Genomic DNA, 18,574 nt, shown 5'->3' with positions numbered 1-18,574 from the left:
AAGGGTAGCCAAAAATCAGAATTGGCTTTACAGCACAACATTATTATGAGGGTCCTGGGACTCAGGGGCTCGAGGGGGGGTACATTTGTTTCTCTAGGGATGCACATAGCCTGTGGGCCACATGCTGACTGCTGCTTGTGGTGTTGGAATTTCCCCTGCTGTCTTTATAGTTTAGTTTAGTTTAGTTTATTTGATTTATACCCTGCCTATTTGGCCCAACGGACCACTCCACTATATGGAATCAGATGACTAGAAATTATCCCCTGACACCCAAAAGATTTATAGGATGGAACTGCCTTGGCACAGTCTCCAACACCGTACTTTCTCCTTGGTAGTTTGGCAAAGCAAAAGAAGAAAAGACTTCTGGAAGTAATGACACTCTATATAAGTTTGATTTGCTGGAACAATTTCATAAGGATGAGATTATTTTCATAATTGCAGGACGCCCAGCCCCAGAGGTCATCTAGAATTCCCCAGGCAGACTTCTAGGAATGGGAGAGGAGAAAGAAGGCAGCAAAAGAGAGGTCTTCCTACATCTACGATCTCCTTCCCTGCAGGTGCTTTGGCTTGGAACACCCCTTTGTTTGCAATGCTTGCTGGGAATGGCCTCACTCCTCCATGGGGAGGGTAGTATGCTCCTCAGTAGATTCTGGAGGGGAAACATCTGAGTAAACTGCCCTTCCCATGGAGCAGAGAGTCACAAACAATGTGACTGAGGAGGTGTCCCTTTCTGCTTCCCAGCCAAAGCCTATATAGGGAAGCAGATAACGAGGGTAAGAAGAACTCTCTGTTGCTGCTGCCTTTCTCCTGCCGCAGTCCCAGAAGTCTTCCTGGGAGGTTTTAGGGGACTTCTGGGGATGGGAGTCTTGCAATTACAAAAATCTCATCCCTACAACGTTGTTTCTTTCTGTTTACATGGCAAGATTCCTTCTAAAAGAAAAATAATCCCACCAACCTGCAAATAATTCTTTTCCCCCTTTAAGCCACAAGTTAGATCAGTGTCCTGGCTGCTAAACGAAAAGCAAGTTATTATGATCTTTTCTCTATTAAACGGTCACATCTTATGATCCACTGCCACAAAGCAGAAGCTCGTATGTTCTGGCACATATATTCCAGCTTCTGGTATGACAGAAGAACAGTTTGTCCCCTCAGGCTAATAATCAGGATCGAAACTGAGGCCAGATGCTACCACAAGATGTAACTGATGGCTCTTCTGTGCCAGTGCTCTCCAACTTCCCTTGCGCAGCACAGCTGTTCTGCATAAGGAACTGCACAAAAGAGTGTGGGTCGAAGCACTGGTTATGACTATTAAGAAGCAGTATCCTATATGTTCTCGACTGAGGAGCTCTTTTAACTGTAGCACAGAGACCATTTTTGTTCTTCCCTTACAAAAAGAATATGTTGAGTCAGAGTAGGACATCTCTACATCTCACTCACTACATGCAGAAAACACATTTCTGTTTTGTAAGAGCATTGTGTTGCAAATTCTTGTTTATACTACTGTAGCCAACATTCTTTGACCCAACTCCAGGAGGCAGTGGAAGACAGGAGGGCCTGGCGTGCTCTGGTCCATGGGGTCGCGAAGAGTCGGACACAACTTAACGACTAAACAACAACAGCCAACACTAGGCAGCTGACAAACAAGTTTGCTGAGGAAGTGCTTAGAAGTGCGTCGTACTGGGCGCAGGGCTGCTAGTGGCATTCTTTTGCAGTCCAGTGTAACCTGGCTTGTGATTTTCCTTGAGCTTTGTGGGTAATGTCTGGTTATTTATTACTATACTTCAAATAATATAGCGGTGGACTAAATTTCAAATAATATAGAACACTCATTTTTTTCCTGTGTGGCAGATGTTTAGAGGACCCTGTGTATTTTTAGTTCCCAACTATCTTGCATCTGTTCTTCTTTCTTAGAAGTTTTTGAATGTCTATACTGTATTACTTGGGCCTCGATCTATTTGAAACTGCACTTAGCTTGGATAAAACATTTTTAAAAGGGTTGTTTTATTCTTTGTGGCAGTTCTTGATAAACTTACAATCTGTCCTCTTGGCTGACAGAAAGGATGCTTAATTAAACTCTTATGGCTAAATGTACTGTTCTAGCTGAGCATTTTGGCAATGAGCGATGCATTAAAAAAAAACCCAACTACCTCTTTTTCTGTTTTGGATGCTAGCAGCTGATCCATGATACCTGCTGCAAAAAGGAATGATTCCAGATTTGATTTTAATAACATCTATTGTTGCCTTAATTAAAGATGGGCAGATTTGTTTTGGAATTGAAGTTTTGATTTCATTTAACTAAGTTAAACAGTAAAATATACTTTGGGTTTTCTCAACAGAGAAAGGCCAACACTTTATATAGTGAAAACTCACATGACCCCCTTGGGACAATACTAATCTGATGTTCTAAGACTTGTGCATCTCCCAACCCATTTTCACAGGTGCTGAGACTCAGGGTTTTTAGGGGTGGGGGTGCAAGCTAGTTAGCATTCCCTTTCCTTCCCAAAGCCCAGTTCCACTGCCAAAAAAAAATTACTACCAAGAAGACTCCTGCTGAAGATAACAATTTCACATATACCTACATCCAAACATCTGTTTGCTATGATCCCAGCTTAAGGGTAAACATGGGGGAGCAAAAGGATTCCTGGACTTGCAGGAAGCTTTCCAAATACTTGACACATTTCAGATGGAATATTGTGGAGCCTACTGCCAAAAGGATTTTTAGTTGCTTAATAAAGTTGCCCGTGACTGGCCTTGAAGGCTGTACCTTTGCTTTCAATAGTTAGAGGGAAGGAGTGAGCCAAGAAATGCAGCTTGTCCTGTCACTTCATCAGCGTAACGGGGGGAGCTACAATTCTTGATCTTTTTCTGCCATGTATATTTGAAAGAGGGACAGGAACCTCTTTCTAGAATCCTGAGTTACCCATACTGTCAGAGAGCCTCGTGCTGTACTTAAAACCTTATGACCCAAAAAAGTTACTAACTATGTAGCCTCAGTTTTGTGGCATTTGGTCTGTACGTGAGGATATGCATGAATTATTTGTCCTTTTTGTTATTTTTAGTTGGTTGCTCATTTAGCACAGGAGATGTGATGCGGCAGCCTTTAAAGAATTGGGTTAAAAAGAGAAACAACCTCTGATAACCGGAATTAGATGTATTATAATTGTAATATATGTAACAAACAGAATATTTGGTACAAAATGCCCCCCTGCGCATTGACCAATGATTAACGCTTAGGATGTAATCACATAGGGAAAGTGATTACATTTTGGATAGCTTATGGAGTGGTCTGGCGTAATCTGTTTCCTGGTGATCACATGGCATTTGGGGAAATGTGCTCCAGCCTGACCCAATCTGTGCCCAAGATGGACTTTTTTTGGTCTAGCTGTAGGGCTACTACTTTGGGGGGCCAGTCTAGAGTGATTCCTCAGCAGACACAATGGTTGCTTTAAGCAAGATCTCTCTCTGCAAAGTGACCCTTTCTGGCTCACACCCTTCCAGCCATCTGATCCTACCCTTAACATACAAAACAGATTATACGAAGCATTCTTAGGATTCGATCACACATGCCAAAAGAATCATTTCATTTTCATGCTCTTTAGGAATCAATACATTTTTACATGTGGTCCCATGGTGTGTGTGTGTGTGTGTGTGTGTGTGTATATAAGTTGATCACATTGTTTTGAATTGAAATGTTACCTTTTCAGCTATTTGAACCACTTTAGTAGATTATACAGGTAATTTATTTTAAATACTGTAAATTTATTTTTCGCGATGTTCCTGGGGCAACACCGCCCCAACTCCCTTTTTAAAAAAAATCACAAGTCATATATCGATAAAGCAGAAAGAGCCTTGCAAGCGATTTACCTATCATGAAAAAAAAGCAAGGTGGCTGTACAGTTGCCACAGTGTCCAGCAGCCGGACAGCAAGGCAAAGAAAATAAATCGATAGATATGTTCACACATCCTGAAATGGTATAGATTGAAGCACTACACAATTGGTACATTTTAAAATGAAATGACGGAAAGGTGGAAAAAAACTGTATGGCTGGCAAAATGAACCAATGTTAGCCGTGTTTTGTATGAACAGAAAATGTTAAAATGACTATAAAAATGGCAGAATCGGTGTAACTGGCTTTCTTTTGGCATGTGTGATTGAGTCCTTAGTCTTTGACTTTGGAGGGGGGGCTGGAAGAACACTTTAGTGCTGGAAATTAGGCAACAGGAAACCAGCCCCAACTCAAGAAATTCAAACAAACAAAACTGCAGCAATGTAAAATACAGAAGGTAGAGGCATCAGATCACATTTGTCACTCTTTCAGCCATAGGCAGTCTCTGGTAGATGCTCACACAATATCTTTCACATTTAGTTATGAAAGCAAAAGATGCACAATGAAGAGTGCTTGTAAAATATGGAAGTGGAATCTAAAGGCAAGATGTGTATCTGTATATGGACTAGCAAATGTGCATGTAATATACAAAGAACTCTCAGTGGCCTGAATTTGCAGCCCCCACAAATCCTGGCATGTGTGGGCATCAATCTGTCTGCAGCTTGTCCTGCCATTTTATCATCAAGTAACTGTACACTGGATGTGTACACTGATGTATAGATGTGTCCTCCAAAATGTGTTGGTTAAATGCCCTCTGTTTGGGATAATGAGCCATGCTTTGTCTAGTGTACAGTTTGAGTTGACATTACAGCCAGGTAAAGAAGCTTCAGTTACCCCTTTGTAACCATTTTGCTGCATGGACTTCTTTTTTCCCGAGCAGGCGGTAATGGAAAACTAAACACGAAGCATATTCCAGTAAAATGCTTATTTAAGCATGTTGCTTCAGATGTTGCTTCAGATGTCCCTATGTTGCTGGTAAATTCTTACCCTTTTGCTTTTCTTGGCAAATATTGAAACAATAGTGTTTGGGTGATGACAAATTGCTGATTCACTTCCAGCTTGATTTGACCAAATTCACAGCATGTCTCTACTGAGGATAAAGCACGTTTGACCATCAGTATTCTTTCAGGATCTTGATGAAACACTTTTAAGGCCTTAGGGTCTGTGGGTTTTCATTTTAGAACACGTGTTTTGCCACTTTGGATTAGTGGATGTGCATTTTGATGTAGCATGTTTGCACTGAGGAAAGTAGCATAAATGAATGGCAAATCCAGGCATGGTGTGTGTGTGTGTGTGTGTGTGTGTAGTGTGTGTGTGTATATATATATACACACACACACTACACTAGCATGCTAGTTATAGTAGTTGCATTGCTGTTTCACTGTGTCACTTATTTTATTTAACAATTAAAAAAGAAAGCTGCTACAGCCCGCTGAATGATGGCCATGGAGAAGTTGGAGGGGGGGAAGTAATTGATCCAACGACCCAACTGGACTCTTGACATGGGAGAAAAAAAATATTGATCATTGTGAATGGAAGGATTGCTCAGGTGTGAGAGAAAATAAATCACACTAATGATAAGAATCGTTTAAACATGAACCAGGCCACTCCAACACTCCCTGTCTGGATGTTTACTTGATGTTGCTTTCAAAAGATGACAAGATGATGCTATACATATGTAAAGTAATGGGCAAATAGTGTCTTAACATAAAAATATATTCACAAAATAGGTATAGGTATATGTCTTTCCTCCATGGCCATAAGTGGCCTTGTTCCTTTTACATACTAGATTACTTCAAAATATTATATGACAAATGTTGATGCTGAAAATCTGCTATACTTTTAACCTTTTTTGGGATTCAGAATCTAGACTGCCCTACATATAACCTTATGTACAGTGGTGTCTCGTTTAACGATTATCTTGTTACATGATGAATCTGCTTGACGATGAGGTTTTTGCGATTGCAAAATGATGTTTTAATGGGCAAAATTCGCTTCCCGACGATCCGTTCCTTGCTTCGGGAACCGATTCTTCTTCGCATTAGGACAATCAAAACAGCTGATCGTCGGGTTTCAAAATGGCCACCCGTTGGGTAAAATGGCTCCCCGCTGTGCTTTAGGATGGATTTTTCACTGCACAGGCATCGGAAAATGGCCACCCTATGGAGGATCTTCACTGGACGCTGAGGTATTTCGCCCATTGGAACGCATTGAATCGGTTTTCAATGCATTTCAATGGGCTTTTTTATTTCGCTTGACAAGGATTTAGCTGTACAGCGATTTCGCTGGAACGGATTATCCTCGTCAAGCAAGGCACCACTGTACTTTCTGAAGCTCTAATCATTTTTCCATGAACTGTTATACAATGACACTACTCCATTTATATATACTCTACTGTCATCACCAATTTTTGATGTTTGCTTATATTTTTATAGCTCAATATTATGTACAATGTGAAAAATTCACATGATAGCCGGAGGCGGAGATCAGCACAAAGTCAAGAAGCCTTTGACTTGAATGTCATTGTAAAGGATGACAAAAAAGATATAAACCATATGACACTGAATGTCTGCACCAAGTAAGTAAATATGTGACTCCAGCCCACTTCCTCTTTTGTTTAAAGACTATTTGGGGTTTTCTTTTACGTTACGCATACATTATATCATTTCAAGGGGATCAAAACTCTGTGTAAAACAAAAACATTAGGAATAACATACTTGAGCAGATGATTAATAATACCCTACAGTTAATACCCTACAGTGAAGAATCTTACATCTTACGGGGCTTTCTAGTAACTAAAGCATAAAAATTACCCATTGTATCCAAGGGGATTAGAATTAGGTTCATCTCCTGCCATGCCAGTCAAATTAGTTTCTTTTTACATAAGCACTGTTAGCATGCATGCCTTCTGCTGAGATGTATGCATTCAGACTCACTGTGTATTCTTAAACAGGCATAATAGGTTGCTATGCCCCACCCCACTTATTTATAGATGGCTGACTCAACATACATAGAATAAATGTTAGAGGTATTTTTGTCTATAATTTAGGGGTGTTGTGCTTTGGAATTGGATTTTCTTTTAGAATAAGCATGATTTAACTTATGAACCGTTGGGATTCAGTTAATATATTAGCCAATTTCTAGGAAAATTCTGGGTAATCACCTTTTACAAATGTTTCTCATTTGTAAAATGAGTCTATTTGTATCTTTCTGTGGGCTGTAGTGAATATGAATGAGGTAAGAACAGACAATATTTTACAGTCTTGTCTGCGTGTCTTAACATTTCTTATCCCCATCCAGCTGCTTCATTCAAGAAACAGATAGTGGGGTGAGTGGGCACAGGCTCTGTTATGTACTGTATTAGTGGTGGTTCTGCTCCTCCTCCTCCATTTTTGTTCTGCTTTTTATCTAAGGAGGTCACAGAGGTCCAACATGGTCCTTCACTTTATCCTCAACAACTCTGTGAGATAGATTAGTTTTTTAAGGTCCTTTCAGTAGCTTCCTGGATGAGCTAGAGGGATATTCTTCTACCATCATCCTTCATGTTCTTCCCCTCAATATTCTAAGCATACTCAGATTGTGTTGGTATCTTTACAACACCCCGCTTAGGTTTTTGTTTGTTTGTTACAGAATTGTTGTGCTTCTTTGAAAACTGGAGGTTCCACCAAACATGCTGATTCCTCCCTCTTGTCTCTCAGTCACCACATCAACACACTCTTCATACCTTTTTTTTTTTTTTTTGGTAGAAAACAGTTATACCTTGATTGTAATGATCAGAGGTTTCTTCCCATCTGTAATTGCAGTGCAGACATAATTACATCCAGTTCCAATCTTTTTATTTGTTTGCAATAGCAGCTACTTTGGCCTGGGAAATCATCCCACAGATGGTTTTGCTTCCTTTTAATCTGAGGAACTAACCTCAGCCAGCAGTTGTACTGAATTTCTTTTAAGGCCATATCTGTATTTAATCAGCCATGCTGGCAGGCCTGGGAGTGCTGCTTCGAAAATCAAGTCTCCCTCTTTTGAAAATTTTCCCAATAATAAGAAGAAATACAGTTCTATTCAATTACTTATAACTACTGTCAGGTATTCAAAATGATAATAGTTGTGGTTTTTACCATTCATGCCAAGCAAAACTTTCTGTCACCTATTTCACAGTTCTTTTCATCAGAGAATGCTCAAGTGTTACCTCATAGAATGTTAAAGCCTCAGACATGTTTTCCTAAGCCTTGCTATGTGTTGGCATTATTATGTGGTTTGCAGACATGTATTCTACTGTGGGATTACTGTTTTGAAAAAGGTGGTTTTCATAAGCGCTGCTGAGAGGTATAGTGGTGGTTGTGGGGATACTCGAGAGGCTGCATTAAATGAATGAGTTCATTTAGATCACTGGTTCTTAACCTTGGGTTACTCAGGAGTTTTGGACTGCAACTCCCAGAAGCCTTCACCACCAACTGTGCTGGCTGGGGTTTCTGGGAGTTGCAGTTCAAAAACATCCGAGTAACAAAGGTTAAGAACCACTGATTTAGATGGTTGTCACAGATGCCCATACCACCTGACATTTGTGGGACTTATTTCTGAGTAGACTTCTGTAGAAGGATTGCATTGTTAGCTAAATTCTGTACAAAATTTGAGATCCGATGTCCATCAACTAATGCCCATCAGAATTATTTGTGCTGGGTTAACAACTGGAACTACAGTGTTGCAGAGTATCAGAGAAATATCATCTTAATAAGCTCCAGATTTTACTGTCACTCTAGTGTTGAATGAAGTGAAGCACAGGTGTCTGAAGGGATGGCTGATAGCCTGAGCATGGTCCCTTCTTCTTGGACTGGAGTACACTCTGTAGTTACCATTTGCTAGGCAATTATTGAGCTCAGTTTAGATCAGTGGTGAACTGGATTCTCCCATGCACACTGTAGAAGTGCACACTGTGTATATGTCTTTTTTCAAGGTGGAAAATCATACACAAAATTTCTACATACAATCATGTTGTAGGGTACACTGTGAGTATTGTGGGTTCAGTCTTAAACAAAGCATATTGGGACGTCCAATGAGGCAAGTGGTTAAACTGCCCCATACTTTTAGCATTGTTGCATTGACAATTTACAATAGAATGTTTGCACGCATTCATTTTTATCCCATTTCTTGCTTTTGTTGACATCAGATACTTGGGTACAGGTTCATCTTCACGGAGCGGTATGGCTCTCATAGAGGTTGGATTACTGAGCGGTTTCTCTCTGTCACCACGTTTTGTGTCAGTTAATGAGCCGATTAAGAAGGTGGAGAAAAATGATGGCAAAATTCATTTATATTTGGATTCTGTAAGTCAATATATAAGGAAATCATTTTTGTGAGTGAAAATTCTCAAAAGCTGTTAACATACAGTCATAATAATTGTATGCTATCAAGTAGATTTGTTGTAACCCTCTTCAGTTTTTTTTCTTAAATAAAATACAGTGGGATCCCCATATCCGCTAGGGATTGGTTCCAGGTCCCTGTGGATACTGTAAACCGCAGATAATAGCTATATATACTGTATATATATTGAAAGAGATGATAGATAGATAGATAGATAGATAGATAGATAGATAGATAGATAGATAGATAGATAGATAGATAGATAGATAGATAGATAGATAGATAGATAGATAGATAGATAGATAGTGAAGAGGCATTAATTGGTATTATTTTTAGAAACAATGAACTAAGATATTCATTCAACATTTATTTGGTTACATGCCTTTATTTCTGAATCATATACAGCCCTTCAAATGTTTTCTTCTTTATTTTGTAGTTAAATGAAACACAAGTTTGTGTTGATATTCCAGCTGTGAGAGACTTCAAAGTGGCAAATGTTCAGGATGCCTCTGTAACTGTGTTGGATTATTATGAACCCAGTAAGTGACAATAATTTTTGCTAAGTCTCTTTAGTGCTGTAATACAGAGTTGAAATAAGAGAAAATAGGAAAGAACAGTAAATTGATGAGGCACTGACGGTGGTGTGTGATACACAGGCATTACTGAAATCAATAGGTAAACAATTTTAATTTCATTGATAGTTGTGTGTGGGTATTCATGTCAACATGAAGATAATGGAATTCTTTCAGTTTACGCCACTTGAAGCGTTTGCCCTGGCATTTCAAAAGAACAAAAAGAAGGCTATACATGCCGTGATTTGGCTTCACAATATAGAAAGAAACCAGTAAAAACATTACAATAATTTCAGGCTTGGTTTGAAGGCCACTTACTATTTACTTGGTGGTTTTTGATTACCTTAATCTGTTTTTAGCAATAAAATAAAATAAAAGTAGCATTTTAGGCATTTGTGTGGGCAATATATAAATATATCAAACTAAAATTTGTTGAGATAGGATGAGAACAAACAACTAGTACACTGAACATGGTTTCCCATTCTCTTTACAACAGGGAGAAGGGCCGTGAGAAGCTATAACTCCAAAGTGATGCAGAGTTTATCATCTTGTACCTTTTGTGAAAAGGATAAATGTGACTTCTGTGAAACAGATGGCTCTTCACTAATTTCCATCTCTTATGAACTGTTAGCTTTGCATGTAATCCTCCTGTATAGTTGGCTGATGTGATCACTTGGGCAGCTTACTCATGTTGCACTTCTAAGTGTATTTTTGATCCCACAAGTGGCCTTGTCAACTGAGTCTGGTTCCTGAAAAAAATTACATTTAAGAAGACACATCAGTCTCAAGCTCCTTGCAAGGAACTTGCATATTAAGATAGCTATATATTGCTCTGGAGAAGGGCCAGATTCCTCACTACATGACCAGAAATGGAACATTCCAAGTCAGAACCAATTTGCCGATGTTTAATCAAAATGGCTTTCTTCTGCACATATTAATATTCAGGGATGAACTGCAAAATCCTATATGTGTCTACTTGGAAGAATGTCTCACTGCATTCAGTGAGACTTACTCTTAGGTAAATGGGCATATGATTGCCGCCTAAACTTCTGTATTGACAACATCAAAATTTCTGGCTATGTCAGAAACTTTAACGATTCCTAGAATGTAAACATTTGTGAATTTAGGAGTTCAGATTTATTTGGAGAACAAATGAAAGTTTTTTTATTTGTGCATTAAAATTACAAGGCTTTTTAAAAAAAGTTTATTTGAGTTTCAGAGATTATATATAAAGAAAGATTATCTAAGCCATGCATACAGTTAGATTTGTGGTACCTTTCAAGCTAACTTAATATTTAATTTATAAGTATTATTGATTTCACTGGTACAGGATCAAGTCTCAGCTTCAACAAAAATCAGTATTTTTGTTGATCAATTTAGGATTTGATATGGCTATCCTTCGCTTCCGCAGTTATATTCTACAAGACATAAAGACCACTGTGTTCACATGGTTGTACAGTAGGAAAGGTACTGCATAACAAAACAAACATACTGAGCTGCTTACAAGCACCTGACTATCATTGACACTCAGGTAAATCAGAAAAAGAAAAAAAATGCTGCAGGCATTCAAGTTGCAATTTAAAAAAAGATGTATCTGTTGATGGTCGTTTTTTTAAATAAATAAAACAAAAAGGATTAAAATTTCTGTCTGTCAAGTCTTCTCATTGTATCCTCTCAACCTTTGATTTGGCGAGTTCATGATTTACCTGAAGAAACGTATTACAGTGGTGCCTCACTTAGCGATGTTAATTGGTTCCCAAAAAAACATTGCTATGGGAAAACATAGCTAAGCGAAACACCATTTCCCATAGGAATGCATTGAAAACCGGATAATCCGTTCCAATGGGAACGGATTACTGTCCTTAAGCGAAAAACGCCATAGGAAACATCACTAAGCGAAACGCGGTTCCCCCATTGGAATGCATTGAATAGGTTTCAATGCATTTCAATGGTTTTGACAGGTCTGTTTTCGCTATTTTTGAAGTATCTTAAAATGTTCAAAAACTGTTTAAAATGCTTGGAATCGTTAGTGCACCTTGTAAAACCTTTGCAAACTTAATTTGGCTTTGTTCTGAGTCTTCGTTAATTTGTGAATTCCCCCCCCCCCATTGGAATGCATTGACAGCTGTCAAACCTACAATTCAATGCATTTCAATGGGGGGAAAATTCAGCAAAAATTAACGAAGACTCAGAACAAAGCCAAATTAAGTTTGCAAAGGTTTTACAAGGTGCACTAACGATTCCAAGCATTTTAAGCAGGTTTTGACCATTTTAAGACACTTTAAAAATAGCGAAAACGAACATCACTGAGCAAAACAGTGGGACCCAAACTGTCATCGTTATGCGAGGCATGGTCCCAAACATCGCTATGCGAAATTTCCCCATTGAAAACATCGCTAAACGGAGCGCAAGATCGCTCCTAAAACCTCATCGCCAAGCAAATACATAGTTAAACAAGGCAATCGCTAAGCGAGGCACCACTGTACTTGCTCTATGTTAAGACAAGTTGCTAAGAGGACTGGCTGCCAAATGAGTCCAGAGTGAGGCATCACCTTGCTAACCCAGTTCTGTGGGAAAAGTGCCATTAGCTATTTTGACTCTTGGGTTGGTGCAAGTATGGTATTTGTCTAGATGAAATATAAGCTCTGTCTCATAGTATAAAGGTACATTTTGAAGTCCAGATGCTCATCCTGGCGGTCTCTGGGCTCACAGTACAAAGAAGTGGGCAAATGGGTAACAAAACTGTTCTGGCTGCTTTCATCTCCACAGGAGCTAATGGGTCTTAATTGCCCGTTTAAAAATAAGACACTGTGTAGTCCTTTGCATTATATTGCTTTTTGTTTCTTTATTCCCTAATCCCCTTCCAGTGTTTATACTGTTTGCGTGAGACCTGCCAACCTTCCCTGGGTTGGCAGAGGGCCCCTCCTCTATTCCCAAATCCATGGAGTCGACTTCAGTGTCAGTAATAACAACATGCTTTATTAAACCAGGGAAAGGGAAATCAGCAACAAACAAATTAGTCAACAGGACACCTTCAGGGCTAGTTGGCTTCACTAGCCCTGAGTCAGATTTTGTTTTGTTTTTTGTTTCTTTGGCTAGAAGAGATTGGCGATATCGGCTGAACAGGTTGCAGCGTCAGTGTGGTTCTTCTTTTCCTTTTGTGGGAAATCCCTCAATTTGTGCAAGTGTTGCTACAATGATCTGATCATGCTACGATGAACATCACACATAAAATTCATGGTGGGATGCTGCCTGCTCTGCTCATGAGCTCCCGGTGGTCATTAAAAATAAAGGCAAAAAGCCCCATTGTCAGTGTTCTAGAAAGATTAAACCGGCCATCATCCATGGTGTGTTTCAGGTGAGGAACATCTTTTTTGCCACAGGCAAAAGGCATCTTGGACCAGCCTTACTAGCTACTAGGTAGTAGAGAAAGATGGAAAGTGGATCTCGCTTCCTCTGTGAATTACCTTCTTTGATCTCTTGGTAGTCTTTAACTACGAGCAAGTGGAGAGGAGAGCCACAGGAAGACTTGCCGGACTTGAAATGGTATATAGAGACAACTATGGGACGGTACAGAGTAACAAGTTAAAAGCGTATTATAGAATGAACATGAAAATCTCTTGCTACCACTAGATGGCAGCAAGTGATTGACAGAAAATACATAAACAATTAAGAGTTACCTGTTAATGGAAAAAGACTACTAACTACTACTACTACTACTACTACTACTACTACTACTACTACTACTACTACTACTACTATTACTACATAGCAATGTTTAATCACATCACTTCAAACTTTTGGCCTGTTTTAAAACTTAATATATCTCTATTTGCTTCACAAAGTCAACAACAAATCCTCAAGTGAAGGAAAATCGTATATTCTGTTTTCTAAAAAGATATTTTCTCAGAACCATAGCAAAATATTTCTCTGTACAGTAATATTCTTTGTTAAAAATTGCAAACATATGTCAACCGATATAATGTAACAGACTGGAAAGACTGCCAGCTGACAGAGCAGGAGAAGAAAGAGGAAGTCTTAGTCACGTCCCCTTTCTGGAGTAGTTAAAAAAGAAGGGGCCAGATCGCCTGATCCGCAACTCCCAGCGTCCCTCACTGTTGGCTAAGCTGGCTAAGGTTGAAGGAAATTCCAGTCCAACAACATCTGGAGGGCCACCACACACTCCCCACTTCTTTTTTTAATTCACAGAGGGAGAGAGTTGAAGAGAGGGGCAAGAAACTGGGCACACATCTGCTGCTGCTGCTGCTGCTGAATTAAGAGCTGGAGAAAGGGAAGTGTGTACTATGTGTAAGTGGGATGATGTTTAAGTTAAGGGAGAAGGCATTAAAATCAGAAATCCTGGGAAAGCTGGAAAGGTCTGTGTAGGTCAGATTTTGATCCCACCAACAGAAGAACCTCAGGGAGCTGGACACTTTTTTTTAAAGGCAGATTTTTCTGAGTGACCTAGCCGACTCTCTCAGCCACACAAACTCACAACCCCACAAGTGGGAATTAGATCAAACAATTTTCCTCCACCTGCGCAAAAGATGCCGTCAACCCGTCTCTCTCCACGGTTCTCCGATATTTGCTCCATCTCAAATCTTCTGGTCTTTCTCATCTATTAGAGAAAGGTCTCGTATCAACCACTGACCTTTCCAGCGGCTTGATTTTTCAGACATGCCACACTCAAGTGTTTTCTTAAGGGATTGTCACACGCTTACCCAGATGTTCATCTGCCCTCTCCACCATGGTCCTTGACCTTAGTCTTGTGACAACTCACTAAGCCTCTGTTTGAACCGCTAACCTCAGCGGATCTCTGTCTACTTTCCTTCAAAATGGCCTTTCGCCTTGTAATTACTTCAGCTCGCTGAGCAAGTGACCTTGTGGCCCTACATCATGATTACCCTTATATACAATTCTATCCTAATAAAGTAAAGCTGTTCCTTGATGTCTCCTTCCTCCCTAGAGTGGTGTCTCAGTTTCATCTCTCTCAACCACTGGTTCTCCCATCTTTCTTTCCATCACCATCCATAATCCATGAACGACTTCTTCATACTTTGGATGTTAGGAGGGCCCTCTCCTTTTATTTGTCATGTACGCAACCGTTTCAACGTTCCCCATGCCTTTTTGTCAGTCATCAACTTCCTAACAAAGGCCTACAAGTCACCTCCCAGACAGGCATCCGAAGCTCAAACAACACTTTCAACTGCCTCTGAGAAGCCCTCAATGAAGAAACTTCTCATTTCTTTCAAAACCTTTCTCGAAGCTTCCTCCTCTTGCTCTACTGTCATGTATTCTGGTGGTGATGATGATTTACATAGAGTAAACCATAATTGTCATCATCTACATTTTCTAAGTATTGTATGAATATTAAGCAACAATGCAGTCTCTGCAAACAACTTAAATCTATTGGATTCATCAAGCTATAGAATTGGAAAGGGTCTCAAAGATTACTGAGTCCAAATCCTGCCAAAACAGGAAAAGCTAAACCAATCCTGAGGGATGGCTACCCAACGTCTTGTTTCAAAACCCCAAATGAAGAGCGTTTAGGCCCACCCAGGCTAGTCTGTTCCACAAACAGCTGTTATCAGGAAGGGATTCCTTATGTTCAGTCAAAATCTCCTTTCTTACAATTTGAAACCATTGGTTCAAATCCTAGGCAGAAAATCTTGCCCCATCTTCCAGGTGAGCGCCCTTCAGGTTCCCAGATGTCACATACCCAGCTCCTTCAGTCATTTCTCACAGGGCTTAGCTTCCAAATCTTTAACCATCTTTCAGGGAGGGACTCCTTCTAGTTATGATAGAGCAGGCAAGATGTAAAGGGGGAAAGAAGAAAAAGAAGGGAATATAAAAACACAGACAAATTCACAATTCAGAAAGAATTTGTCAAATGACTCAAGGGGTAATTAAAAATTTTTAATGTGGTGGTTGAAGAAAGCTGGGCATGATGGAAAATATTCATGACTCAAATGTTAGATTCAAAGGCTTAGAATCTCACATGCTTCTGCTGCTGCTTCTCTTGTTCCACCCGCTCCTGCTCCTTAAAGGTCAGCCGTGACCACTGGAGACAACAGCAGTTCCATTTCCCCCAAAAGATGCTTCCAGACATGGAGGCTTATGAAGCACTGGATCTTGTGGTCCTCAGGATTATGGTGTATTTTATGTCCAAGCAGCTAGTTTCCTGTGGAAGGTGATGACAATGATGATGTCATCAATAGGTTTACACTCCTCGGTTAGGGATGAGCAACATGTTCCAGCCAGGGGCAAATACCAAACTGGGATGGGTCTTCAGGCCATATTCCAGAAGTGAGTTAAACTAAGCAAAAGGCCTCATGTGTGCAAGGCCTCATGTGATTCTTATAATTTAGATGTTTTCTTATTAATTTTACAGTTCCATGCAATACTTTGCCAGGTTGCAGACTGAAGTTTGTTATTTTGCAGTAGCAACTTAAGGTTTATTTATCTCTGATCAATGATCGGCGATAATAAATGATCAGAGTTAATTGAAGAAGTTTGTAGGCTGGATGGGGACCATCCTGTACGTTAAGGCCATGGGTCAGAGATTCCCTATCCTTGCCTTACATGTTTCTTCCACTGCTAATAATTAGAGATGGGGGTATTCTGTCCACTCACAGGTCCAGCAGTGGTGGCCTTCCAATCGCTCCCAGAGCACCACTCTCTTTCCACTTATCTAGCCAACTCCAGGCAGGAGGAGGGAAGACGAGTCTCCCTGCATGGCTGCCTAGTGGCTAGATGGAAAGAGAGCGGCGCTCCAGGAGTGATTGGAAGGCTGACCGAGGCTGCCGCCTCCACTGGACACATGAGTGGACGGTCTGGCCCTCGTTAAGTCCAGCTGTGCAGGGGTATTCATGTTCATATATAAATACGAATATCCCCATCTCTACTAATAATCACTCATTCTTCCTGGATTGCATTTGCCTCCTTCTCTTCTTCTGCTATCTTTTTGTGTCATTTACCAGACTCCTATGCCCTTAAGGGCAGCAATATGTCTTCTCAGGAGTTGAGAAGCAAGGGTAGCAAATTGCAACTCCCCAAGGGATGTTAGATCACAATTCTCACCACCTCTAGCATGTATAAGCAGAGGTGGACATTGAGGAATGCCAGGAGTTCCAGGCTAAGAACATCCGGAGGGCAACACTTTGACCACTCCTGTTCTACAGTATTTTGCACATGGATATAATGGTAATGAAATACTCATTTGTAATACAGGGTATTATGCTGGGTATTATTGATACATGTTCAGAGAACTTAAATAAAATCCAAAGGATGTTTTAAATCAGGCTAGATTTAGTTTGATTATTTAGTAGGCCAGAATCAAGTAACAGTGGACTGTGGACTACCACGTTGATATCTGCTCTATTTTGAAATCAAGGTAGGATAGTAAGTGGACTGAAACCCTTCTGAATTGTTTTAGCATGATGGGTTGGTTACAAGTTGTCTAAGCCTCTGCAAGAACTGGAGCAAGCTTGCGGACTGAGCATGGGGGGGGGGAGATCATCTCACCCCATCATCTCCCCAGGTTCAGGGAGAGCCAACCAAGATCTCCAGCCCAGTTAGTCACGGAATACTGGAGAAATGTTCCATCCGGGTGGTTTTTTTTAAAAAAGTGCAATCTTCCATGTGGGTGGGATGAAGTATTATTGTCCACAAATATTTTTCCTGGTCTCAGATATAATTTTCCTGGCGCGGAGGGCTAAACAACACACTAAGTTAACAACATAGCATAGAACTGAGTTTCAATTTTCTTGTTTAAAATATGTACGTGTATGTGGCTGAATCTGGATGGGAACGACCATGCCCAGGTAGGGGAGGCTTAAACTTTCCTCCATGCACCGGGTTAGGGGAATTTATTTAAAAAATAGTTGTTTCAGCCCATCAAGCTTCAGCTAGTGTATGGCTGTGAAGAAGCCATATGCCTATTAAGGAATGTAATCCCTCGCACCGGACCCTTGATCCTAAGAACTTGATTCTTCATTTGCTAAATCACACCAGGAGGCAATGATTTTAGAAAACAGAAGCAGTGAGGGGATGTTAATGGAGAATCTTTGGTCTTTTCTCTGCTATTCACTTCCATCTTCAGGCCATTTTCCACACATGGAAACTGGCAAGGAAAAGGCAACCCTTCAGAGGAAGTTTTCAACTGTTCACCCGACCCTATGACTTCTTCACTTCGAATTTCCAATGTTTTATGTAAAACAAGCAGGCCTTTTAGCAGGGGTCTCTTGCATATAGTTCAGTGGTTAAGTCTCTTCTAGCTCTGCAGTTCTAAGGTTGCTATTGCTATTGCACTGAAGTCCCAAATCTGATAACAGAAATGAGCAATTCAGATGTGCTCTAGGAACAAGAGGAGGTAAGCGTGATGCTTTTAATAGAACATAAGTACATTCTTATTCTTATTTTTCCCAACAAACCAACAAACTTTCAATTCTGTTAAGAGCTCATATGAACTTTCCCTTTCCCTGGAATTTTGTGGATTGTTATACAACTGTACCAGCATATTTACTGAATTCCATGGTTCCACAACCTATTAGTTTAAAACTTGTTTCTAATTTCCTCTTCAGTTCAAGTAACAAAAAGGAATATTTATCAAATTCAGTTACTGAAGTTGCATGAAATTATCCAGCATTTAGAAATAATTCTAATAAAGTGCATTAAATAATGAAAACCTTACTGCTTTTCTGGAGCATCATAGAAAACGTTGACTGATCCCAGTCAAACAGACTGAACTGGCTC

The 18,574-nt window shown here is 40.0% G+C and overlaps 1 protein-coding gene across 3 annotated transcripts in view; it reads left to right on the top strand.

Moving 5' to 3' along the window:
* CD109 (CD109 molecule) overlaps window positions 1-11,461 on the top strand; it is a 119,205-nt gene extending 107,744 nt beyond the window's left edge. For all 3 annotated transcript variants that reach the window (XM_072999675.2, XM_072999673.2, XM_072999674.2), the window contains 4 exons: window positions 6,323-6,465; window positions 9,055-9,211; window positions 9,685-9,787; window positions 10,317-11,461. In XM_072999675.2, the coding sequence (XP_072855776.2) occupies window positions 6,323-6,465; window positions 9,055-9,211; window positions 9,685-9,787; window positions 10,317-10,489 (576 nt within the window). In that variant the 3' untranslated portion in view covers window positions 10,490-11,461. The remainder of the gene's footprint in view (window positions 1-6,322; window positions 6,466-9,054; window positions 9,212-9,684; window positions 9,788-10,316) is intronic.
* Window positions 11,462-18,574: the final 7,113 nt, after the last annotated feature.

The sequence above is a fragment of the Pogona vitticeps genome, chromosome 1, assembly GCF_051106095.1.
Source record: "Pogona vitticeps strain Pit_001003342236 chromosome 1, PviZW2.1, whole genome shotgun sequence".
NCBI classification, from domain to species: Eukaryota; Metazoa; Chordata; class Lepidosauria; order Squamata; family Agamidae; genus Pogona; species Pogona vitticeps.
The sequence above is the reverse complement of the archived record's forward strand: the minus strand, read 5'-3'. Positions and strand labels throughout refer to the sequence as shown.